The 20736-nt window shown below is 37.6% G+C and overlaps 1 protein-coding gene across 1 annotated transcript in view; it reads right to left on the bottom strand.

Moving 5' to 3' along the window:
* Window positions 1-20502, bottom strand: part of LOC100746267 — a 166089-nt gene extending 145587 nt beyond the window's left edge. Inside the window, exons 1-2 of the mRNA XM_012388085.3 lie at window positions 20262-20502; window positions 3724-3944 (exon numbers count right to left, since the gene is read on the bottom strand). Coding sequence (XP_012243508.1) covers window positions 3724-3768 — 45 coding nt within the window. The 5' untranslated portion in view covers window positions 3769-3944; window positions 20262-20502. The remainder of the gene's footprint in view (window positions 1-3723; window positions 3945-20261) is intronic.
* Window positions 20503-20736: the final 234 nt, after the last annotated feature.

The following is a 20736-nucleotide window of genomic DNA, read 5'->3' as shown; positions in this document are numbered from 1 at the left end:
ATGTGTGGGATAAAAATGTCTCTCAAGCTCTCGAATTAAACACGTTTTTATTTCAAGGCTTTTAGATACGGATAATACGAAGATAAAACGTAGAGCCTGTTAACTGTTAAATACAATAAAAACATAATTAATACCGTTGTTTACATAGAATAAAGAATCATAGTTCTCGAAAATGGCTCTATGTACACTAAATAAAACAAACAAAAATATTATATATCTTTGACAAATTTGCGAAGTACATACGTATTTAAATGTGATTTTTCTACGACATAAAGACAATGGAGAACTGTCTGTTGCACGTAGAAACTCAAATTTCTCAAAAAGTGGAGATACGATATTGCCGGAGTAAACCTATATCTTTCCTGATGGATATAACAGCAGCGGATGGCAAGAAACGAGAGATGTATCTAAGCCATGGTAAGTCGTTGACTATCGCGATTTTGGTATTTTCCACGAAGCATCCGTCGTTAGTACGCAGAACGGTGGCTCGTCTATGAGGATAATGGGGGAAGCGAAGTTCCACGGTGCGAAGGATCGCGACAAAGATGAAGGGCGTTGGGGTTTAAAGGAAAGCTTGACTGCCGAACGACTAATAAGATTACCTTCCGCCTAATCATTCTCGCTACCGTGAACACCATCCAACGTTCTCACTCTCTCTCTTTCTCTCTCTGTATCTTCCTATTCCTCCACCTCCGCCGCCATGCTTGTATTCACGACGGATAATTTTCCGAGGCGACACCTAATTATCGGGGAATTCTGTGGCAACCGTGTCTACAGGCTTCCGCGTAAACGCACGTTTTGGAGACAGACAGACGGATAAGTGGAAGGATAAACGGACGGATTAACTGCAAGCTCGTGCCACGATGGAAACTTTTGTACAGTCAGCTAAGTAGATGGAGCTTTCCACCGCGAACACAAGTTCCGCGGCAACGTACGAGGATGATGGTTATGGTTCACGGGTAGAGAAAGTAGACGGTGTTGCGTCGGGGATCAATTTTCCGTGAAATTCCTTTTCCTTGGAAGCGAATCGTTTACACTGGAAGTTTCGACGTTTCAAAATACCTTATCTTTCGATTACGATCTTATTATTTCTTTGCTTTCGTTTATTTAGCAGATACGTGTTACAGGCGAAATTTTGATTCCAATTAGAACAACTTTGTGTAGCAGGTAAATCAACAGTTTGTTCAAACTACACCTTTAAAAATAATCAAGATTTTATTAGTTTTTGTCTGTAGCTGGCTTTCCTATTAGTTTCCTATTAGGCTATTCCTATTAGAAATATTACATATAAATAGTTATACCTAGTAGAAAAGTTTTGCTCGAAAAAAAGGTTCAGGCTTCTGGAGTTTTGAATCAATTTCACCAAAACGGCAATTTCCTTTTTGCTCGAAGCGAATGTATTCTACGTTTGCGGTATTTTTTGAACTTGGTATAAAAATTTAACGATGTATCAAAGAAAATTTGATTATTATTTATATTCAATTTATAACGAAGTCTATGGTTAGATGTAAGTATTACGCCTATATTGTACTGTTATACCACTATAAAGAAAATTAGAAAAATCTTGAAAACTGTTCAAAACGATTACAGACGTATATGCATACAGTTACTCAAATGATCCGTAACTTACTATTAGAAGAGAAGAATTTCCTACTTTCAGATTTCGAGCTCTACTCACAGCACATATACATGTACCTCATTAGTAGTCTGTGGAGGATATTTGACCGTTAGCAATTCTTAAAAACTGTATGTATAGGAAACATGCATATGTACCGTTAGTGGCGAAAGGGTTATACGACCTGGCTATTCATCCATCGTTACACACACGAATTCCATAGATATTCACGTTGCTGCGTTCGCTATAACTATTCTTATTAAATTCCGACATTGAGACGAGTTTTACGGTATCTTATCTATAGATGATAGTTTTCTACACCTGTTCATAGTACAATAGATAAATCTGTTTGTCATCCTGGAAAGTTTCAAAAGGTCGAAAATCTCCGTCAGCTATTTATAACACACACTGTATTCCACGTTAAGTACTACGATGATTGGATTTGAACGAAGAATACTTTGTCTCTATAAAGAAATTTGGCTAATAAATACGCCGAGTAGACTGTCAATTTTCTTAATTAAGATAGCATTGCTTAACTTCTAAAATTTGTAAGAATTTTTATATAACAGAATTAATTTTTTGGCGAGGAACAGAATTTATAGTACGGCTATGTGCAAACTCTTTGTACGCTGTGTTATGAAATTTTAAAGCTATATCTACCCTATATTACGAAACTTTGAATTAATTGAACGCAGGAAGCGGTAACTTTAGTTTTGCACGAAATATAGTGGAAAAGTATATTCGGTAGTTTTTATATAATAGAAAAATTATGTTTCCAGTAACAGGACTTGGAGCTTCTGTATAATGAAATTTTGAATTAATTGAACAATAAGGAACGGCAGACCCGTTTTTGTTTGAAGCAAGAAAAATATACTCTACGTTCGTAACATTCTTCAAAGTTGAGATATTCAGGAAGAAGCCTTTGGGAAATTGATGAAAGTGATTTCCAGGAGCATAGGTCGATATCCATTTCCTTTGGCAGAGGAGAGGGAGAGATAAAGTAGAAGGACATAAAAAACCAGCATCTTAGTCGGGAAGCAAAGACACGATGGTAGAGAAGCAGAGAAATAGCAGGCCGTTAGGGTAACGATAAGTAATATCCCCGAAAAAAGTTCCAGACGGTAGAGTAGAATTTCTAAATTCGATATCCACGATCAACTTTCATCTTTGACAGTTTTATCAAACGCGAATTTTATTAAATCGTTCGCTGGCCAACGAGAGAGAGGAAAAGAGAGAAAGAGAGAGAGAAAGAGCAGCCTATCACGTTGCATGACGTATACACTGAAGAAGAACTTGCTAAACCGTTAAGAAGAGGAAGATTGTGGCGCAAATTTTATATACGGCCAGATTCCCGTATATTCGAGAGCGTACTTGTGTCTACTCGAGGGCACACTCACACGTGGAAATCCATTTTTCATTATCCCATGTGTATCGTGTGACACATGATCAAGGTTCTTGGCGTTCACACGCCATGTGACGAGATTCGTTGGAAAATTCGTTGACTGTAAGCGAGAAAATCGTGATAATATCTATAAACGGGGTAAAGCGTGTATGAAGGCAATTTACAGTTCTCTTACGCTGTAGATTGGAGTTTAAAAACAGAAAACGTCTAACTGCGAGTTTCATATCTTCGTGTAGCGCATTTAACCATTAAATTGCGCAAGATTTTAGAGTATCTGTAAAATCTATTAAAAAGCAGAATATATCCGACTGCTTATACTTTTGTATATACAAAAAAATGGATATTTTGGCAATAAATTGAATTACATTGAATTAAATAAAATAGAAATTGGCTGTTTCACGTGCAACAACTCGATATAGTAATTCGAATTATCGTGTCATTGGTAAAACTCGCCTTGCGCTACTGAGAGTTACCATTTCTTTCGAGTGAAAAGCGTTAATCGACGCGACGCTGTCGCCTAATTGCGCAATTAATCAAACACGACTTCACTCGATCAATTTTATCGAAAGTGTAACAGAACTTTCCCGTTTTCCTATAGCTGGTTTCTATCGTACGTTACAATGAGGAGAAACCAAGCTGGGTGTTGTGAGCCAACCTGGCGAGACCAGTGCACGATCTTCAGATCGATACTCGATTGGACGCTTACCTTGTAGATCTCATCTACGAGTCTAGTGAGTTCTTCGGTTTCCATGTTATACCCCTTCGATGTCTGAAAGCTGCACTTTAAACCGACTTCACGAGATGCTCATATTTTTCCGTCCTTCCGAAACCGGATCTCACGTAGCCGCTCCACTTTCGCGCAGTCGATCGTTCGGGATCGGAAATCGATAAATTTCCTCCTAATTCGTCTCTGTTCGTTGGCCGGACCTGCAACCAAAAAAAAAAAGAAAAAAGAGAGGGTGAGGTTCGTTTAACGATGCATACTGCCTTGGGCGTTTATTGGCTATCCCACCTAGTTGAAACTCGACAACGACGCACTTTGCTCGAACGATAAGAGCTTTTAATTCGTTGTTACTCGAGTTACGCTTTTGTAATCGATAAGAGCGATAGTTTCGCGCTAGTTTCCATATTGAATTCTAATATAGTGGAACCTTCGTTACACGGACACTAGCCAAACGATTTAGTATTCATACAATGTCCTGCTATGTAAACGTTCTATTGTTAGAAGAGTCTATTTACTTCCTTAGCCTGGAATGAATTTGAAATTACGTGTGTAACGGGTTTAAGCCAGTTATATTAGAGAAGCTGCACAATGTTCTCTCCGATAAACAAACGTATGGAAGTAAATTATTTGTTTCTTGAGAATCGAGTAATGATCGTATACCAGTAGAACGAAATTGATAAATTGACAAAAATTGAAACCATTCGTTTTCATTTCCGAGAGGCTGGTGTCCTCTAATTTCGTAAGACGAGATGTTAAACAGTTATTTCCGCGATTACGTGGCGTCATTATGACAGCCGAAACAATGCGACCGAGCGTTGTAAAATTTGAATAACTCCGTACAGGTCCGTGCATTATGCAAATTTGTAAAATCTGTAAATTATAACGTAGAAAGAGGAGACGGTGGCGATTCGAGGAGATACTTTGTATTCAAATTAATATAAGGAGGCTTAACAAAGTCGAAACAGTTGCCAAGCATGCTAATGTATCATGCTGATACAGCGCTAAGTGAATTTAACTGCTATTCGTCGGGAGAGGTTCGTACGGGCAACGAAATTGCACGAATTATCTCTGAAACGGTACAGTCAGGCCTGGTGCAATAATTCACAAGTAACCGGCGCATTTAGAATAACAATTTACAAAATCTTGAGTGGCAAATTCAACGATACTTTTATGTTAATGTTCACGCATTAAAATTCCTATCGCGCGATCCGAAGGACTTACAGCATCTCGTCCTGCGTGCTTAATGAAACAGAATGCCAAGAACGCTTATTCTCTGGCAAATTCTTTTTTTCTTATCGAAACAAACTACGCTCAACTTTGCTTCTTAATAGAAAACTCCTTTCTTTCCTTTAACGATTGTGTTTACCGTGAAGTGTTTAGGTAGGTAATTAACGTTGTTGCTCGATGTTTTCACACGTTGCTTTGGTTCTTTTAATACTAGAAGAAAAAATATTCGTCTATGATTATTTTTCAATACTTGGTAACAGGGTTTTCTTACAAAGATAATTTATCAACTAATTGTAGACTCGTGATACAAAAATAGTATAATTGTATACTATTGTATACTTGTATAATTTCATAAATTACAAGTCAAGTGAGTAGTATCATTAATGTATCTTACTGTTGTGACTGGTTGCTGTGATAAATTTTGAAGGATAATAAATTTTGAAATTTGATTTTCAAATTAAATTGGAAACTTTACCAATTTACTTTATCAATGTATTTATCACTACTAATTTGTGGATCGTCTTGTATCGCATATCGTAACCTGAAACTCATGACTTCTAAAACTTCGCCAATAACATTAATTCAATTACGCGATAGGGTGCAAGAATTCATATCTCAAAGTTGAAATAAAACTATCTCTTTGCACTCAGTTCTCAAATGGAACACCTCTAACGAGCAATTAACTACCAAGACGTCGCGAGCAAATTTCTCCATGCGAACTGCTACACATTAACGCGATTCTCATGGAAAAAAGACTACGCGGTTCTAGTAACTAGATTGCGAATATTCAGGCATTTATGGGATATTTAAAGATGCAAAAATGCGCGGAATGCGCGCAATATGCAGAAATGTATAAGATATCAAAATTATAATACTTGCTATAACATTTAGCAGATGAAACAAATTTTTATTTAGATTCTATTTCTATCATTGCACTCATAAAGATATGAATTTACATACAGACTGGCAGTTTACCTGTTGGAGTAATTACTTCTAGGAAAACTCTACGTCTTTTTCTTTTGTATAGCCGTAACCTGGACACCGCCGTTGCGAAGAACATAGAATTTAGTGAAGCAAAAAAATGAAGAAAAGAAGAGGTTCATATTATTGTGTACTCGAATATAAATGTTGTTTTGGGTAACAAGGTCTACAAACAAAAGAGCTACAAGTAGATTTTTATTGATGTTTCCTGTAACTTTCAGCTAGAGTTACACACCAAGGTTGATTTTTTGGTAATGTCCTTTACTATAAATCTATCATATTCTATTGGAATATAACACTGCTACAGTGAGGCTCTGGATCAGCTATACCTGTACTTATACTTATACTTGCTTCAATATATATTTCTATTACAAATTCATCTACGCGTTCCTCTATCAGATAACCTCGACGCTACCAATAACTAGACTACGAACGTTTATTCGTTTCTTTGAAAATTAAAGTTCAAAAGTCAACAGAATATACGTAACATGCCTAAATGCATAAAATATCTAAAGTAGAGTACTTGTTATAATATTTAGTAGATGAAATAAATTTTCATTTTGATTTTACTTCTTCAGTTATGTTCATAAAAGTTTGAATTTGCGTAAATGTCCACAGTCTACTAATAATCGTTCCGCGTAACTAAGGACTGACACTTGCACTTGAATCGCGCGAGCCAGTGGCCGCAGAAATCTGGAAACTTTTCCATTCAAGATAGCAGGGAAGGGAACATGGGTGCGCATGCACAGTTGTACATGGGCTCCTTGATCCATCAGCGGTTCGCATTACTCATAGGTAGAAGGAGAGGTCACGTTTTCCAGGGTACTTTCATTCCGCAAGGACACCCAGTATATACATGTGTGTTTGCCGTAAACGCGTAGAGGGAGAGCAGGCCGGAAAAAGCGGCATAACTTGGCCGTTTTATTTCTCGAACGTGTGCTTAGCGTGTGTCCACATAGCCACGCTTAAGGTGTCACGGATCGACGATCGAGAGTTTTCTCGCTTGGTTTTCAACCTGATTCGAGAGCAGTTCCACATCGAGAAATCGTGAAAGCACACGGCCCCAATTGTACGGCAATGATGATGAAAATTTATCGATCTCTTCCCCATTTTTCTTTATCTTCTCTTCTCCTTTCTTTCGCCAATCGTGTGTTTGCTTTTCTCCAGCAAGCGAAGTTGAATAGGATTTTCTTCTTACATTTTGACTGCACCAAAAATTCTAACGAATAGGCTGCAACTTTGTATCTTTATAAATATAATTGAAGAATAATTTCAGTATAAGATCGATGATCGTGATGATCTAGATCGAAGCGTTAAAAATATGTACGAAAATAGCTCGATTTTGGATCTTTCGTAACTATTTCGATTCTAAGACAAGAGACCTCCTTTCTCTTTTATTCTATAATAATCTCGACATTTTACGCCGCAGTAAAAAAGTTAACCGCCCTACTGCAATATATTGGAGAAGTATTCTCCGAAAGCAACTATGCCACGGTTCATTTTTCACGTCAACGTCGCGATACTGATAAGGAATGGTTCGATTAGTTAAAAAGCTCGGCTTAGTAGGACACGAAAGTCTGAAGGAAACATATCGTAGTCAGCTGTTGCTAGTCGCAGCATTATAGATTTGAGGTTGTTAAATTAATCTCTCCTGGGATTAAGATATTAAAAGCCAATCCTTAGTACTTTTTACCTTAGTACTTTTTTTCTCGACATTGTTTCTTCGTTATGTCGCGTTAACCCCTTTATCTAGTTTTTCTTTATCACGGAATATAATCGAGTTAATTTATTTAACGTAATTAACTTGAACCGACGACTGAAGTATACAGATTATATTAAACAATCCAAAATGAAAGTTATATAAAAGCCCACACGATATAGAAAAACAAGACTTTGTCCATTTTCCTTTGTAAAATAAATTCCCAAAAATTCACCATAGGAAATCTATAAAATTTCTGTGACAAATTATAAATTGGTCGATTTGATCACTCTGCTTGGTTTTGTTCTATAAAAGAGCTTATACTATAAAACAGAATGGAAAGAAGCATCGGTATTAATGATTGTACATGTGTTTCTGTAAAATCTCATTGTTCTTCAAAAAAGAGGAACGAAGGATCACTGTTACTACCTGATTACGATCGCAACAGGCAAACTCAATCGTCCTGTTTGAAAATATCGCAATTGCACGACTGCCATGGTCACAAAGTGAATTTTGCAGTAACTTTCCAAACGTAGCGATACCCTCTAAAAGCTTTCAAGTGAATTAAATTCTCTCGAAACGTTTACGATAAAATGTTTCCCTTTAATCTCTCTAATCACATGTGCTAGGCTGGTTCCACGCATGCTACAAAACTTTGGGAATTTCATTCGATACACTCGTTGCCCTGGTGTTTTTCTCATACCAGACACTCGGTAAACTTGATATATTTCATTCAACACGCTTGTTCCTCCAAAAAGGAAACTCCCTTCTCTGTTGTAACTTCTGTATTACTATCAAAAAAGCGAAACATGCCTTTACAACTTCATTATAATAACTCATTATAATAATTATGTTTACTGTTTGTATATCATACCTATTGTTCGTATATTAAACAGAGTCATAAGACTGATAAAATAATACAACATAATTTGGTAGTTATATAAGACAGCTCTCTAGATTTCGTTGCTATCAAGGAAGGAAAGAAAGACAAACTGTAAAGATTTACTATCCAGCAATGAATCTCTCCTGTTTTATAGTCAGCCCGTGCCATAAATCCACCAGCATTGTTCTCCACATTTAAATGTAGATCCGTACGGAACGGAAATTGAAGATATAAGCGGATACAGAATAGAATCGAAGAAATTGAAGAAGTTTTCAAGCGAGGGAGACGAGTTTGCTTATCGATTAACCAAGATACAAGAAAGTCACGCGCCATGGGAAGAAAATCGAACGAGTAGATATCCTCTTGGAAACCACTCTAACAGTCAAAGATTTTCAGTCAAACTTTACCGCAACTTTTTTACTCAGATGCACGTGCTCGCTATACTGTGTTATAGATAAGTGTATCTTTTCCAAATCTAACTGTCGAATAATATAATGCATGAATTGTACTAAGATTCGCATGAAATTAATATTTTTTCACCATCTTTTGTTTTAAAATATATGGTGCAGACTGTTTATTTATGTATTGGCCTGTAGTATCGAATAACACGATTTTCAGTTACATGGAGAACATGAATTGTACGAATTTTAGCTCGCATAGCATGGTTTTGTATAACACGGAACTAGTTAATCCAATTATTCGAGGGTCGCTTGTATGTGTCTATAAGTCACTCTTCTATTTGCAAGTTGTCTATTTTGTTATTGTATATTTTTACGTTTCTGTTCCAGATTTATCAAATTTGTTTTTGGAGAATTTTTAATGGAACAATTTACAATGGAGCAGAACTAGTAGAGATCCTAAACAAAGGTAAGACTAGAAGATTTAGTGTGTTGGTAGTATTCAAGTAAATTTAACAGATGATCTTTAACATTTTGGAGCTTGTTCATGCTGCAAAATTATTGCACAAATCTTTAGTAATCCATTACACTATAATACTTTAAATTTAAAGCTAGAATATTTTAAATACGAGATTCCTTTTACACAATTTTTGCCACAGTAAATCCTTAAAGAAAAATATATTTTCCAAGCATTCGATTCAAACGAACGCATCGAATGTTCATTTACATATTTACTTCGCTACAAAAGTTCACTAGCGAATACACGTGTGTCGGAGTTTTAAACGATCAAGCTTCTCCAGTTTATTCTGCGAATAGAAAAAAGAAAAACATGTTCTATAAACATAGGTGTGCAAACGCTTTACAAAAAAGTTACACAAGAAATATGAAAACCAATCAATTCTAGTTAGGTCTTTATGTTTCTGTTTCAAAACGTTGTTGACCGTTTCGAATACGCGCTTGATATCTTTGGGAGATTGAGTTTGACACTGCTGCTTATTTCTGCTGCCTCAGATCACCGAATGCATCACGAATCATCCTTTGTATCAATTCTTGTGCGATACGCTATCGCTTTAATTGTTCCCCGTAGATAAAAGTCTAACAATGTAAGATCTGGTGATCTCGCAAACCAAACAATGCCCGACCAATTCATCACTCGTGATAATATTCGTTTATTGCCTTTAGGTTTCATATTTTGATACTTTCATAACTCTTTTATGAAGCATTTACAGATCTACGTTTACATAACGTTATTTCCTTGTTTCTACTCGTAGAATAAACAGACGAAGTTTGATCGTTTAAAACTGAAACACCCTGCATATTCGTTTCTGTATACCCATTAGTTGAATCACTCTCATTAATTTGTTACACTACGATACTGAATAAATCTGAATGTTAAATTCCTCTCGTTCGATATTTATCACCCGTACAACGAACTGCCTAAAAATAATGTCCCTCGAGCATTCAACCCACGCGAAAACATTCAGACAGAATATCATCGCGCACTTTCTTCGTTACGAACTACATCACATCGTTACGTCACGAATCAGAAGTCCACGAATGAACATACGATATATTTATTAGAGCGGTCGACAACCCATATCTTCTCAAATCAACGGCCTGCTCTCACTTTTCCAGAAGCGTTCCCCGGCTGCATGAATTTCTCTTCTCGCTTCTCGTTTCGTAATGTTAAATAACCAATATCTTTCTCCTCGCCGGTGCCTACTCGCGCATAGGCGGCCGCAAGAATGCAGTCGCGAGAGGAAAGCGCGTTCGAACGCAATATACCTCGGCTAACGTAGCCTTCTGTCTCTAGCCGATCGTTCCAAACAGCTGCTCAATACGAATTAACTATACGCGTAACCAACAACGTGCTCCGGCCATGCAGAATTTTATGGAAATGAATGAATCAAACGTCTGTCCTTTTACTGGCTCGTTTCTGTCATTTTTCTTTGGCTATCTAAATAAGCTGGCCGTGACGGAAATGCATACTTTCACGGCTTAGTGATCGTTGAGAATTATTCCACGTTGCATTGACTTTGTAACTTGTACGTTCGACAACCTGTAATTATTGAAATTTCCACGAATTGATTTACGGTAGCGAACGTCGGTGTTTAGATGGAATTACATTACATATTAATGAATTCTAATTGCAAGACGCTACAATGATCTAATTAACAGAATGACGGTTACAATGGGATAGAAAATCTATTGCCTGCATCACGACGGAAAGAAATCTTCGTAGCATGGTTTCTAACTGAAATACAGGGAATTCGCGAGTTTTATGACTTAATTGCGACGAGTGAAAGGAATTATGCAATTGCAATGGTTTCCGTAGGCAAACAGCTCCAGGGATCGTAAAGACAATGCGACAGAGAATTTCTACGCGTCGCGGGGTCCAAATGACATCAACCGCATCTGTATCCTTTACATTCCATGGGCTTGTAATTCCTGCGGCATTTATAGAATGTAAAACCTGTTGGTCGGGCGGCGTGCACTTGTGTGCCCCTACACGTTTTCCAACACGCTACCGTTTAAAAGTGTTCGTACGCTTTTGACCGATCTGCAGTAAGAATACAAGAACGTCGATAAAGTGGGTAAACTAATATTAATTGCAACTAACTTCGCTGTCCTCGAAATTCTTTTTATTTCCTGTCTCATTTAAGCTTCAGCCGAGAGAAAGATTTTTAATGTTTTAGAGAAATCATTTGTTGTACGATCGAAACGAAGAATCATTAATAAGAATCCTTTCGTATTTGCCACAAATACGAGAAATTTTCTAACAACAGAGAAACACTTACAATTCGGTGAAAAATGACCCAAGGTATTATTTATCTCCCACATACATCGTGGGGAACTAATTATAAGTTGAAAAAAGAATCAGGTTATTAAAAAGATTGAGATTTCCGCGCATGAGTTAAACGAAGAAAAGGATCGTACAGGGTGTGTAAAACGAATTGAATGGCGCGACGAAAAAAACTTGAGCGGAAATTAGCGGAATCGGTCGGGAAACGTTCTCGGAAACTGGCGGGATTGTTCGCATGAATTTTTCGACAGTTCCACGCGGAGCGTTATAAACGCGGCAAATTAACGAACGGAAGAGAAACTGTTTCCCGTTGATTGAAAGATGCAAATAAAACCTGTAAAATCCAGCGACCGGGCTAAACACCGAAGGGAAGTCAAGCCACGAGGAATCCGGTTACGCTCGAAATTAATTATAACGAAGCGCGAATTCGACGAAAATCTGCCGCGAACGCGAAAGTTCACCGTTGAATTTGCCCACGCGTGAAACAAGAAAAACTGGGATACCGTGAAAAAGCCGAGCGTTCCCGAATTAAATATTCCCGCGTAGGAATTCCCGGGAATTTTCGGCTCTGTCCGCAAGAGGAATGGTCGCCATTAATAAATACCAATACCAATTTGCCTAAGGCAGAAAAGAGAATCGGGGAGCGCAAGAAGAGGAACGTCCAATAAATTTTGTAGCAGGGAAAACCGATTTCCGTATCAGTAGTGGCGCGCTGCTAGGTGATACTTTGTGCGAGAAGCCAGATAAAACGCACTTCTTTTTCCGTGAGAAAGGCATAGCTGCTGGAATTCGGGACAAATTCCTGGCCTGGCTGGTGCTTTTGCCAGGCCGCTGCTTCTTTCGCGATATAGAAAATGGATAGATGGTCGAGGCAGAAGTATGGGACGAAATAAAATAAAATTAGAGAAAGACGCGATGACCGGCTGACTTTTTATCGGACTTTAGCCACTGCAGAAAAAGGGAGGAAAAAGAAAATATCGAGGGCGGAGGTGAAAAAATGCGAAAGGTGCGCCCGTCGGAGAATTATCGAGATTTGTTCGTGAGGTCGCATTCAAATCGAGCCGACGTTGGAATGTCGTCCTGCCTCTTCTGTCGTAACAGTTATAAAACGGTCCTGATATCCTGCAGGCAGTAACGCACGTTGCGTGTATACGGTTTCACCGACGAGTATGCACCTGCGACCGGTCGCGTGTGGGCGTACCGTTCGAAGTTCAACGAGTTCACGTGGAACCTTCCGATAACATCGATTGTCGATTATACTGCAGTTCGAGATTTGAAAGTAGTGCACTTCTCAAGTTTTGTGTAATGTCTGCTGTATATATGTTGTCCAATATCGCGTGGATATTAATTATACGAATATCTGGGAGCCATGAAAAGAAACGTAACGGAATTACATGTACAGTGGCTCGTGAAAGTATTTGAACATTTATAAACATCTATGGTAAAAGATCGATAGACCGCAGATTTTTATGCGAATTTATATTTTCATGGATACGATTGGAAGAATAGACAGAAGTTTGATTCATTTGTCAAGTATTATAACGAGTATATTTTATATGTCTTTGCATGTTATTTGCATTGTATGCATTTTTTCATCGCGAAATTTCTCGTAATCGTAGGCAGTAGCTTTACAGTAGTAAATGCATTTTTCATCAACAATGACAGTCTTGGAGAGATAAATCGTACTTCAAAAACTATTAGAAAATTATCCAAACATTCAAGAATTTCCATTTCGTTTGAAATCATAGACTATTAACAGCACCGTTTAAAAATAAACGCGAGATTTATTAGAAACGTTCAACGATTACAAGTTTGGAAAAAGTATCTACACAGTGCAATCTGAAAGTTCAAGTGAAAGTTTCCCTTGTCAACTGTGCCGTAGACAAAGGAAAAGAATAAAAAAAGAGCCTAACTCGCCGCGTGTAATAAATTACAAAGTTTGGGAACGTCGATGCGCGAGAAAGGAAGGAAACGGTTTCACAAGAGAAAAGTTGAGTGATACGCGGCACAAAAGAATGTTGTCGACCGCAATCAGTGCCATGTCTCCGTACTCGAAAGAGGAATCGATAACGTGGTTTCATTTAAAGGGTACATTATCATTCGCTCTGGAGGACGCGAAAGCGTCACGAATATTGTCACGGAGGAAAGATCAGAAGAAATGAGAGAGAAAACGAAGAATCGATGGAAAATAGAGTCGCGGGGGTGGAAACAGCGACAGGGAGGCAAAAAGTAAACTGCAACAGAGAGTTTCTGTTAAAACAATAAAGTTACGCCATTCTTGCCAGAGCTTCGTCGTTTATTGCTTGCTTGTTATATTTCAACAAAAAGAAAGGGAAAGAATGAGAAGGGGCGAGCAAGGTATTGTAGCGATATTCGTAGAGAAACACGATCGTGAAACGTTTGCAATCGCGATTCACACGCACGTACGTAATACGCAAAAATATATGATACGTGACAATTACGTGTGACTACGAATTATCGTCTACATACAAAATGAAACCGGATAGGATAGCGCCCGAAAATTCCTGATCGAAGTAAACTGTTTTTCGTGACGATATATTTTACGATTGTCGATACCTTGACGCCATTTCATTGGTCATCATGTTTTTTGTAAGCATTTCTATTAAATACTCTTTCCTTTAAATAGATTTATTACAATCTTTATCGTGAGTTTCATTTATTATGAGATAATATTAAACTATAAAGAAATAATGCGTTCGGGTGGTTGAAGAGGAAATTTATTTTAGCGAAATATACTACTCTTTTCATATATATTTGTGTTATTTAGAAGTGTTAAATTTTTCAATCCGACGTGAGTATCTGTTAGGCTGTCCCGAAAGTTTCTTTCGTTTTATAAGAAATTAATAGACGCACGATATTTTTTATTTCATATTATTTCATCAAATTATATTTCAGTATAATTATTTTCTTATAAAACGAAAAAAACTATTTCGAAAGAAGACACAAAACTTGGGCAAGCTTTCACAGTGTTTGAAATTCATAGAACAATCGTGGATGTTATTCAGAGGCGAAGTTTTCGTTGGAAACCACGTGCAATTTTCTTGGGCGCGAATTCCTTTTTTGTACACCATCAGGTCCAACACGCTTTGCACCAGCCGCAAACTGTATGCATTTCTCTGGCATCGTGCCGTAATGAAATGAAGAAACTAACAGTAAGTGGCGAGCGCTGTAAAGTTCCGCGAAAGCTTTTAATTAGGATTACACATTATCTCAAACTCGCGTTGCGCGCACGTACTCGTACCAAGCAGCTATTTCAATTACACCACCGAACAACTCCGTGGAAATGAAACTCTTTCGAGTTAATTTCAGATACGAACGCAATTACGATCAGAATTGTTCGTATTTTTCGTTCGAACGTTACACGTGTCGTTCTTTCACTCTCTATACTCGTTTCATTTGAAAAATAATGGAACAAGTTTCGGGAACGTATTCGCTTTTTATAAAATTCGATTAATTTTTCCGACTAAAATTGAGACATTGCTGAAACTTTCAACCCATATCCGTGGCACTCGATCGATGAGAATTTTTCATCGGCTTACCAGCTGTATAAATTTTTGTTTTCAGTACGGATGCAACATTTTCCAACGACGCGATATCGTATCTAGGTAAAAACGGCGATTTTAACGCGAGCATAACAGTAAATGCAGTATGATTTATGCTCGCCAACGTGTGACATAAATTCACAACTGATCCGTGCCCAAGTGCGACTCGTCCAGTCAATATCGGCTTAAAAAAGGAAAATATTTTCGATTACTGCTCCTTTGAATTCTTTCACTCTGTCCGAGTCTCGTCCCTGTCGATGCTCATTTGAACTCATTGAAACGAGTCACGTGCCAAAATAAACGTCATCGAGGACCATCCGACCGAAGAATCGAACAAATTTGACTACGTTCTACTTTAAATTCATTCGATATACATAACAATGCACCTGTCGCTTCGAACGTTAATGAATTCTTCATTGAACGTAATTTTCCATCAAGTTTTACAAAAAAAGAAAAATGACTAAAACTCAAACGTGTAAATTAATTTTTGTCTATCTTCTTGGAATATCATCAAAATTTTATAGGTTCTATTGGCCTATTTCGAATTGCAAATATCTCTAAAATTATGCGTCAAACTTTTCTTCTAACCGATGAAATTGTAAGACAATGAAACGGAGGCGACCAGAAGGAAAACGAGACGCAAGTAGAAAAACGTGAAATCGATCAATTTGCCTCCTTGTTATTCATCGATTAGAAAGAAAGCGGTATTAAGGCGGAGAAATTACGATCGCAAAGCGATAAAACAGGCCGCGCAATGAGAACGAATATTCGCTCTGATTAAGGAAGGAAATTACGATCGCGGGAAGATAAAATGGGTGGAGATGAGAACGAATGCGACTTGGAATGAGAGGAAATTGTTCTTTAGCTCTTTGAGATACAAAGCTCGACGCGGGTCTGATATGAAAACTACCGATAGCCTTGTTTATTCGGCAGAAAAATTGCGTTCGATCATTTACTTTCAATATGCTATCGATCAAATTAACACGGAATAACAAGATTGTTTCCCCTACTCTCTTTTAAATGTATTTCACAGATAAGGCCGTTTCATAGATGATTACGAAAGCAGATTTAAACGAAGAATATTATTGCCATTGTCGAAATGACGGTGAGCGTAACGTAACACAGTTTTCTCGTTCACATTCAACAACTTTTCCATCGGAATAATCTTATCTCGGATCTACATAAATTTCCTCAAGTATAGTTAAGTACGTAAATTACTCTCTTTCCTTTTTTCTCTGTCTCTCGAATGGAAGCGTAGATGTACACTGTGTATTCTTCTTCTCCTTTTCCGGATATATTAACCGTGAATCGCAAACAGAATGCTAATTATAAGACAGGGGATAAAATGGTGCCGATTATCGTTCCTTGATCGGTCATTCGAGACGCGAACGCTCGTTTCAGCGACGTAAGCATGGTACTTTAAACAAAAGCCACCCGTTTGCTATCGTATTATCGGCCTCTGGCTCTTCACTTTTTTTCCACTAATTGAAACTTCCCTAATTGCCGGCGAGATTCCGCGGAAGTATCGTTCGCTCGATCTTCTCGGTCGTGTTTGTTATCTATCGAAAAGGAATTGACCTTTGTTGGCGATCAACCGCGATCTTCGCTACAAAAAAAGCTCCTTTCAACGAAAAATTTTTCCAAGATAAATTTGAGTTCGAAAGATGGCTTGGACGAAGTTTAAATTTATAATAGGAGTCAAGTTAAACACGATATTTTCCGCGGTTAAAGAGAGAAGGAATACGTGAATAATTTAATTTTGACGTACTTCATTCGCTGATGGAACCGAGAACAAGTTTCCGGTTTTAGCGAAACTTCACTCGACCATAAGTTTTCATTCCATATAGCGGTGCGCGAATCGTCGGCTTTTTTTAAGTTTCGCAGGGATGAAAATTTATTTGCCAACTTCCTTATGCTCGAACGCGGAATAAGGCTACTCTGTCGCGTTAATTTTTGCAAACGCGAGTGAACCGCGTATAATCATTAAACACATAATGTATAAGGTATTTTAAAAATGTAGATATAACTTCTTATGTCAAAATAAGAAAGATTTATACAAACATATCCAATATTCTGTACTAAAATTATCTAGCTAAAAATGATTTAATGTTTTATTAATAGCCTCACTATTTATATCGCAATCTTCTTTTTTAACACATAAAAGTTGCACTAAAACTTTTGTCCAATGCTTTTGAAACATTTGGTAGCCTCGTCGGGAATAAACTAGGAAAAATTTGGTTTCCGGTGGCTCGTTTGGCGGCGAGATTCATAAATTACTGTGGAACCTTTGACCGGAATAAAAAGTGTAAGCGGTAGGTTACACGTGAAATCCCGAAACGGAAGTTTAACTAAGGCCGACAAGAGGTGCAGGTGTATGGTTTTAAGTTGAAAGTGATCGCTTCAAAGGGAATCTTCCACCGTCTATGTGATAATTTTCCCGTTAGGACGTCGTGAGTTAAAACGACTCTACTTATAGTAGAACGTAATATTCGCGTAACGGTTTATTTGCATAATCGAAAAAAGAAAGCAACGAGGGGAAGCCTTCAAAAGACGCTTCTAAATAGGGAACGCAATCTTCTGTCGGTTGCTTCGAATGCTACGTTATTAACGCGCCATCTTATGGCTGGCTACAACACATTCTTAAGATTGAGAAAATACCAGGCGTCCTAGCCTTGTAGCTGCACTTCGAATTTCTACTTACAATTCAAGATCATTCGTGGAATAAGCTTTAATTAAATCGCGTTTCTCTCTTTCTGCGCGAAATTAGAAGCTTGTCCTCTGTTTATTAAGAGAAGATCGTGTTCGTATGGTCACTGTTTAAGCTGAACGAGGATATCACACAGATTCTTAGGAAATAAGAATTTGCAATTTTAGAGCTAGGACGGAATGGTTTCGTTTAGTTTCGTCGACGTTAACTTTTTTACATTTCATTTCATTTTTTCTATTTTTATTTTCGTGCAGGAGCATTTCAACTGAATTTAATTTGTTCATAGTTTAGACTTTATTTTTTATTTTATTTTTTCTAATTTATACTCTGTACAATATTGCCGCAATAAATTTCGTCAGAAATCGATGAGAGCTTCTCACGCGCGTTAACGGATCATTAAGGTCCACAATTTGGGTTTCATACCGAATCGATGAAAATGAGTAGGTAATATTTTAAGCGACAGCCTGCAGTAAGCTATAACTATTTATCGACTATTAATTATTTAATATTCGAAATTCTACCTTTGCTCTACCAATATCCGCTTGCTTTATTTTCTTGCATCTAAACGTCTAATTCTTTAAATAATTCTCCATGAACTCTTCGAAATTTTTCTAACCTCATAATCCTATTTTATCGTATTTTCTATTCGATAAAAGCAGTGCTTTTAAACTAGATACGATGATTATTGCAAGAAAATAATCGTATCTCGAGTTCAACACTTTGATTCAACTGAAATCGAATTTCGACTACTGCGCCTTTCGATAAGAGCTACTTTTCGATTAGTAGGAAACACGAAAAGTTCGCACGGAAATCCACTCGGTTGTTTCATTTTATCCCCTGTTATCGATCATTCCCACTAAACTTACGTATGTCGTGTGTTTCCTCTTTGGACACGAAGAAAGATGAAAACTAAACATTTACTTTTGGAACACGAAAGGTAGATCCAACTTCTCCAACATCTAAACGCGAGATTTATGAACTTATCGTTGCCAGTTTGTATTCGTAAAAATCTTCATTCATTACTCGGATTCGAGATAATCTCGCTTGCCCAGTATTGATTAAAAGTTTTAATCACAATACCAAGATAAAAGTAATTATAAAAAGAGGATAATATACAAACATATGGAGAATTTTGAACTTTAATTTAAAGAGATATAAAAAAATAATCTCTTAGGACTTTTGATTATCAAATATTTTTATTCACTTACGAATCTATTAATTGGAATTCTTTGTTTTAAACAGAGAGACAACGTCTGAGTGATTTATTAAATTTTCCACTCCTCTTTATTTCGAAATTCAACATCAATATTTTTTTTTAAATCGTAAGCAACAACCTCGTGTCACACTGGAAACCTGCACCTGTCGGTGAACTCACAAAAAGGTCTGTTCCATTTTTTTTCCCCCGAAAACACGTTGCATAGCCCCAAATTATTGGAGCGACGAGAAAACTAACTGACCGAACGCATATTGAACGCTACCAAACGTCAGCTCCAAAACAGAATTTATGTTCCTACAAAATGACAAATAATTCACGGCCAGCCCGGTCACATTGTGAAAAACCAGGCTCGTATTGAGACCATAATATAGGGTTTAATGTGAAAGAAAAATATATCTGTTTGTAAAACGGCACATTGCGATCGAAAATGATGCTATTTTTCGTTCCAGTGGGACGGGAAATTGTACTGTCACTTAGAACGAAATTAGGATTTCTTTCACGTTCTTATGGAGATTCGAAACTCACATAGAGACACCTGTTCGTATTAAACGACGTCAAGTATCACGCTCAAGACAGTCTTACCTATCTTACAAAATATTTCAATCATATTTTAATAATGAAATTTTCTATTTATTACTCTACATTCATATTAATTACGATAAAGTGTCTTCATCGTTGCAAAACGACAACGTTTCGCAAATCCGGAATTCAAAATTAGTCAAACCGATAACAAGAACCCAGAACAGATTATTTCTTGATCCGTCACTAGATAAATCCATCGCTAAAAATATACAATGTATTATGAACTCGTGAATCACCTAGTATCATCATTTTCAAAGATACCATTTAATCAACGATCACTCTTTCCAATCAGATACGACGATTTCTAAAATTAATCACAAATGTGGTGTCACAGAGACGATTGGTATTTAAAAAATTCAGAAAACAACGATTTGTCTCAAAACACTTCAACTACATTAAAGTAAAAAGGAGAAGCTTATATCAGAGGGAGAAAGATAAAAACACGCACTATTGGTACTCACCTCAGCCGATGGGCCGAGCCGGGAACTTTCAAACGGAACTGGGAAAATTCGACGAAACAAGCACCAGTGATCGGAGAAAAAAGAAACACGTTCGTTTTCAACTGTCGCGACGATTGTCACGTAAAAAAAACCGAGTTTGATCTAGGATCGACACACGAAACTAAGGCGGGAGCTTCTCGCGATTCAACCAGTTGGAGCAGTGAACAGATACAACACATACGGCACGAGGCGCGCGAAGCGACTGAGCCTCTTCCGAGCGGCGGAGTCGCTGCAGACCAGCCGACCTCTGCCGAATCGGACGAATGGGTATCGTTCGTGCGAGATCGTAAGGATTCAGCGCGTCCACGTTGCAAAACCACGCTACTTTACGCGCCCGCGAAATAATCGTGCCACCGACGTTGAGTAGTCAACATGGTTCCACGCGTCCACGCGCGACTTCTGTCAAACGATGCGGTTGCTCGGCCTGAGTATTGTT

Source organism: Bombus impatiens, unplaced genomic scaffold (assembly GCF_000188095.3).
Source record: "Bombus impatiens unplaced genomic scaffold, BIMP_2.2 scf_0517, whole genome shotgun sequence".
In the NCBI taxonomy this organism is placed as follows: domain Eukaryota; kingdom Metazoa; phylum Arthropoda; class Insecta; order Hymenoptera; family Apidae; genus Bombus; species Bombus impatiens.
Note: the sequence above shows the minus strand (reverse complement) of the source record. Positions and strands in the feature narration are given on the sequence as shown.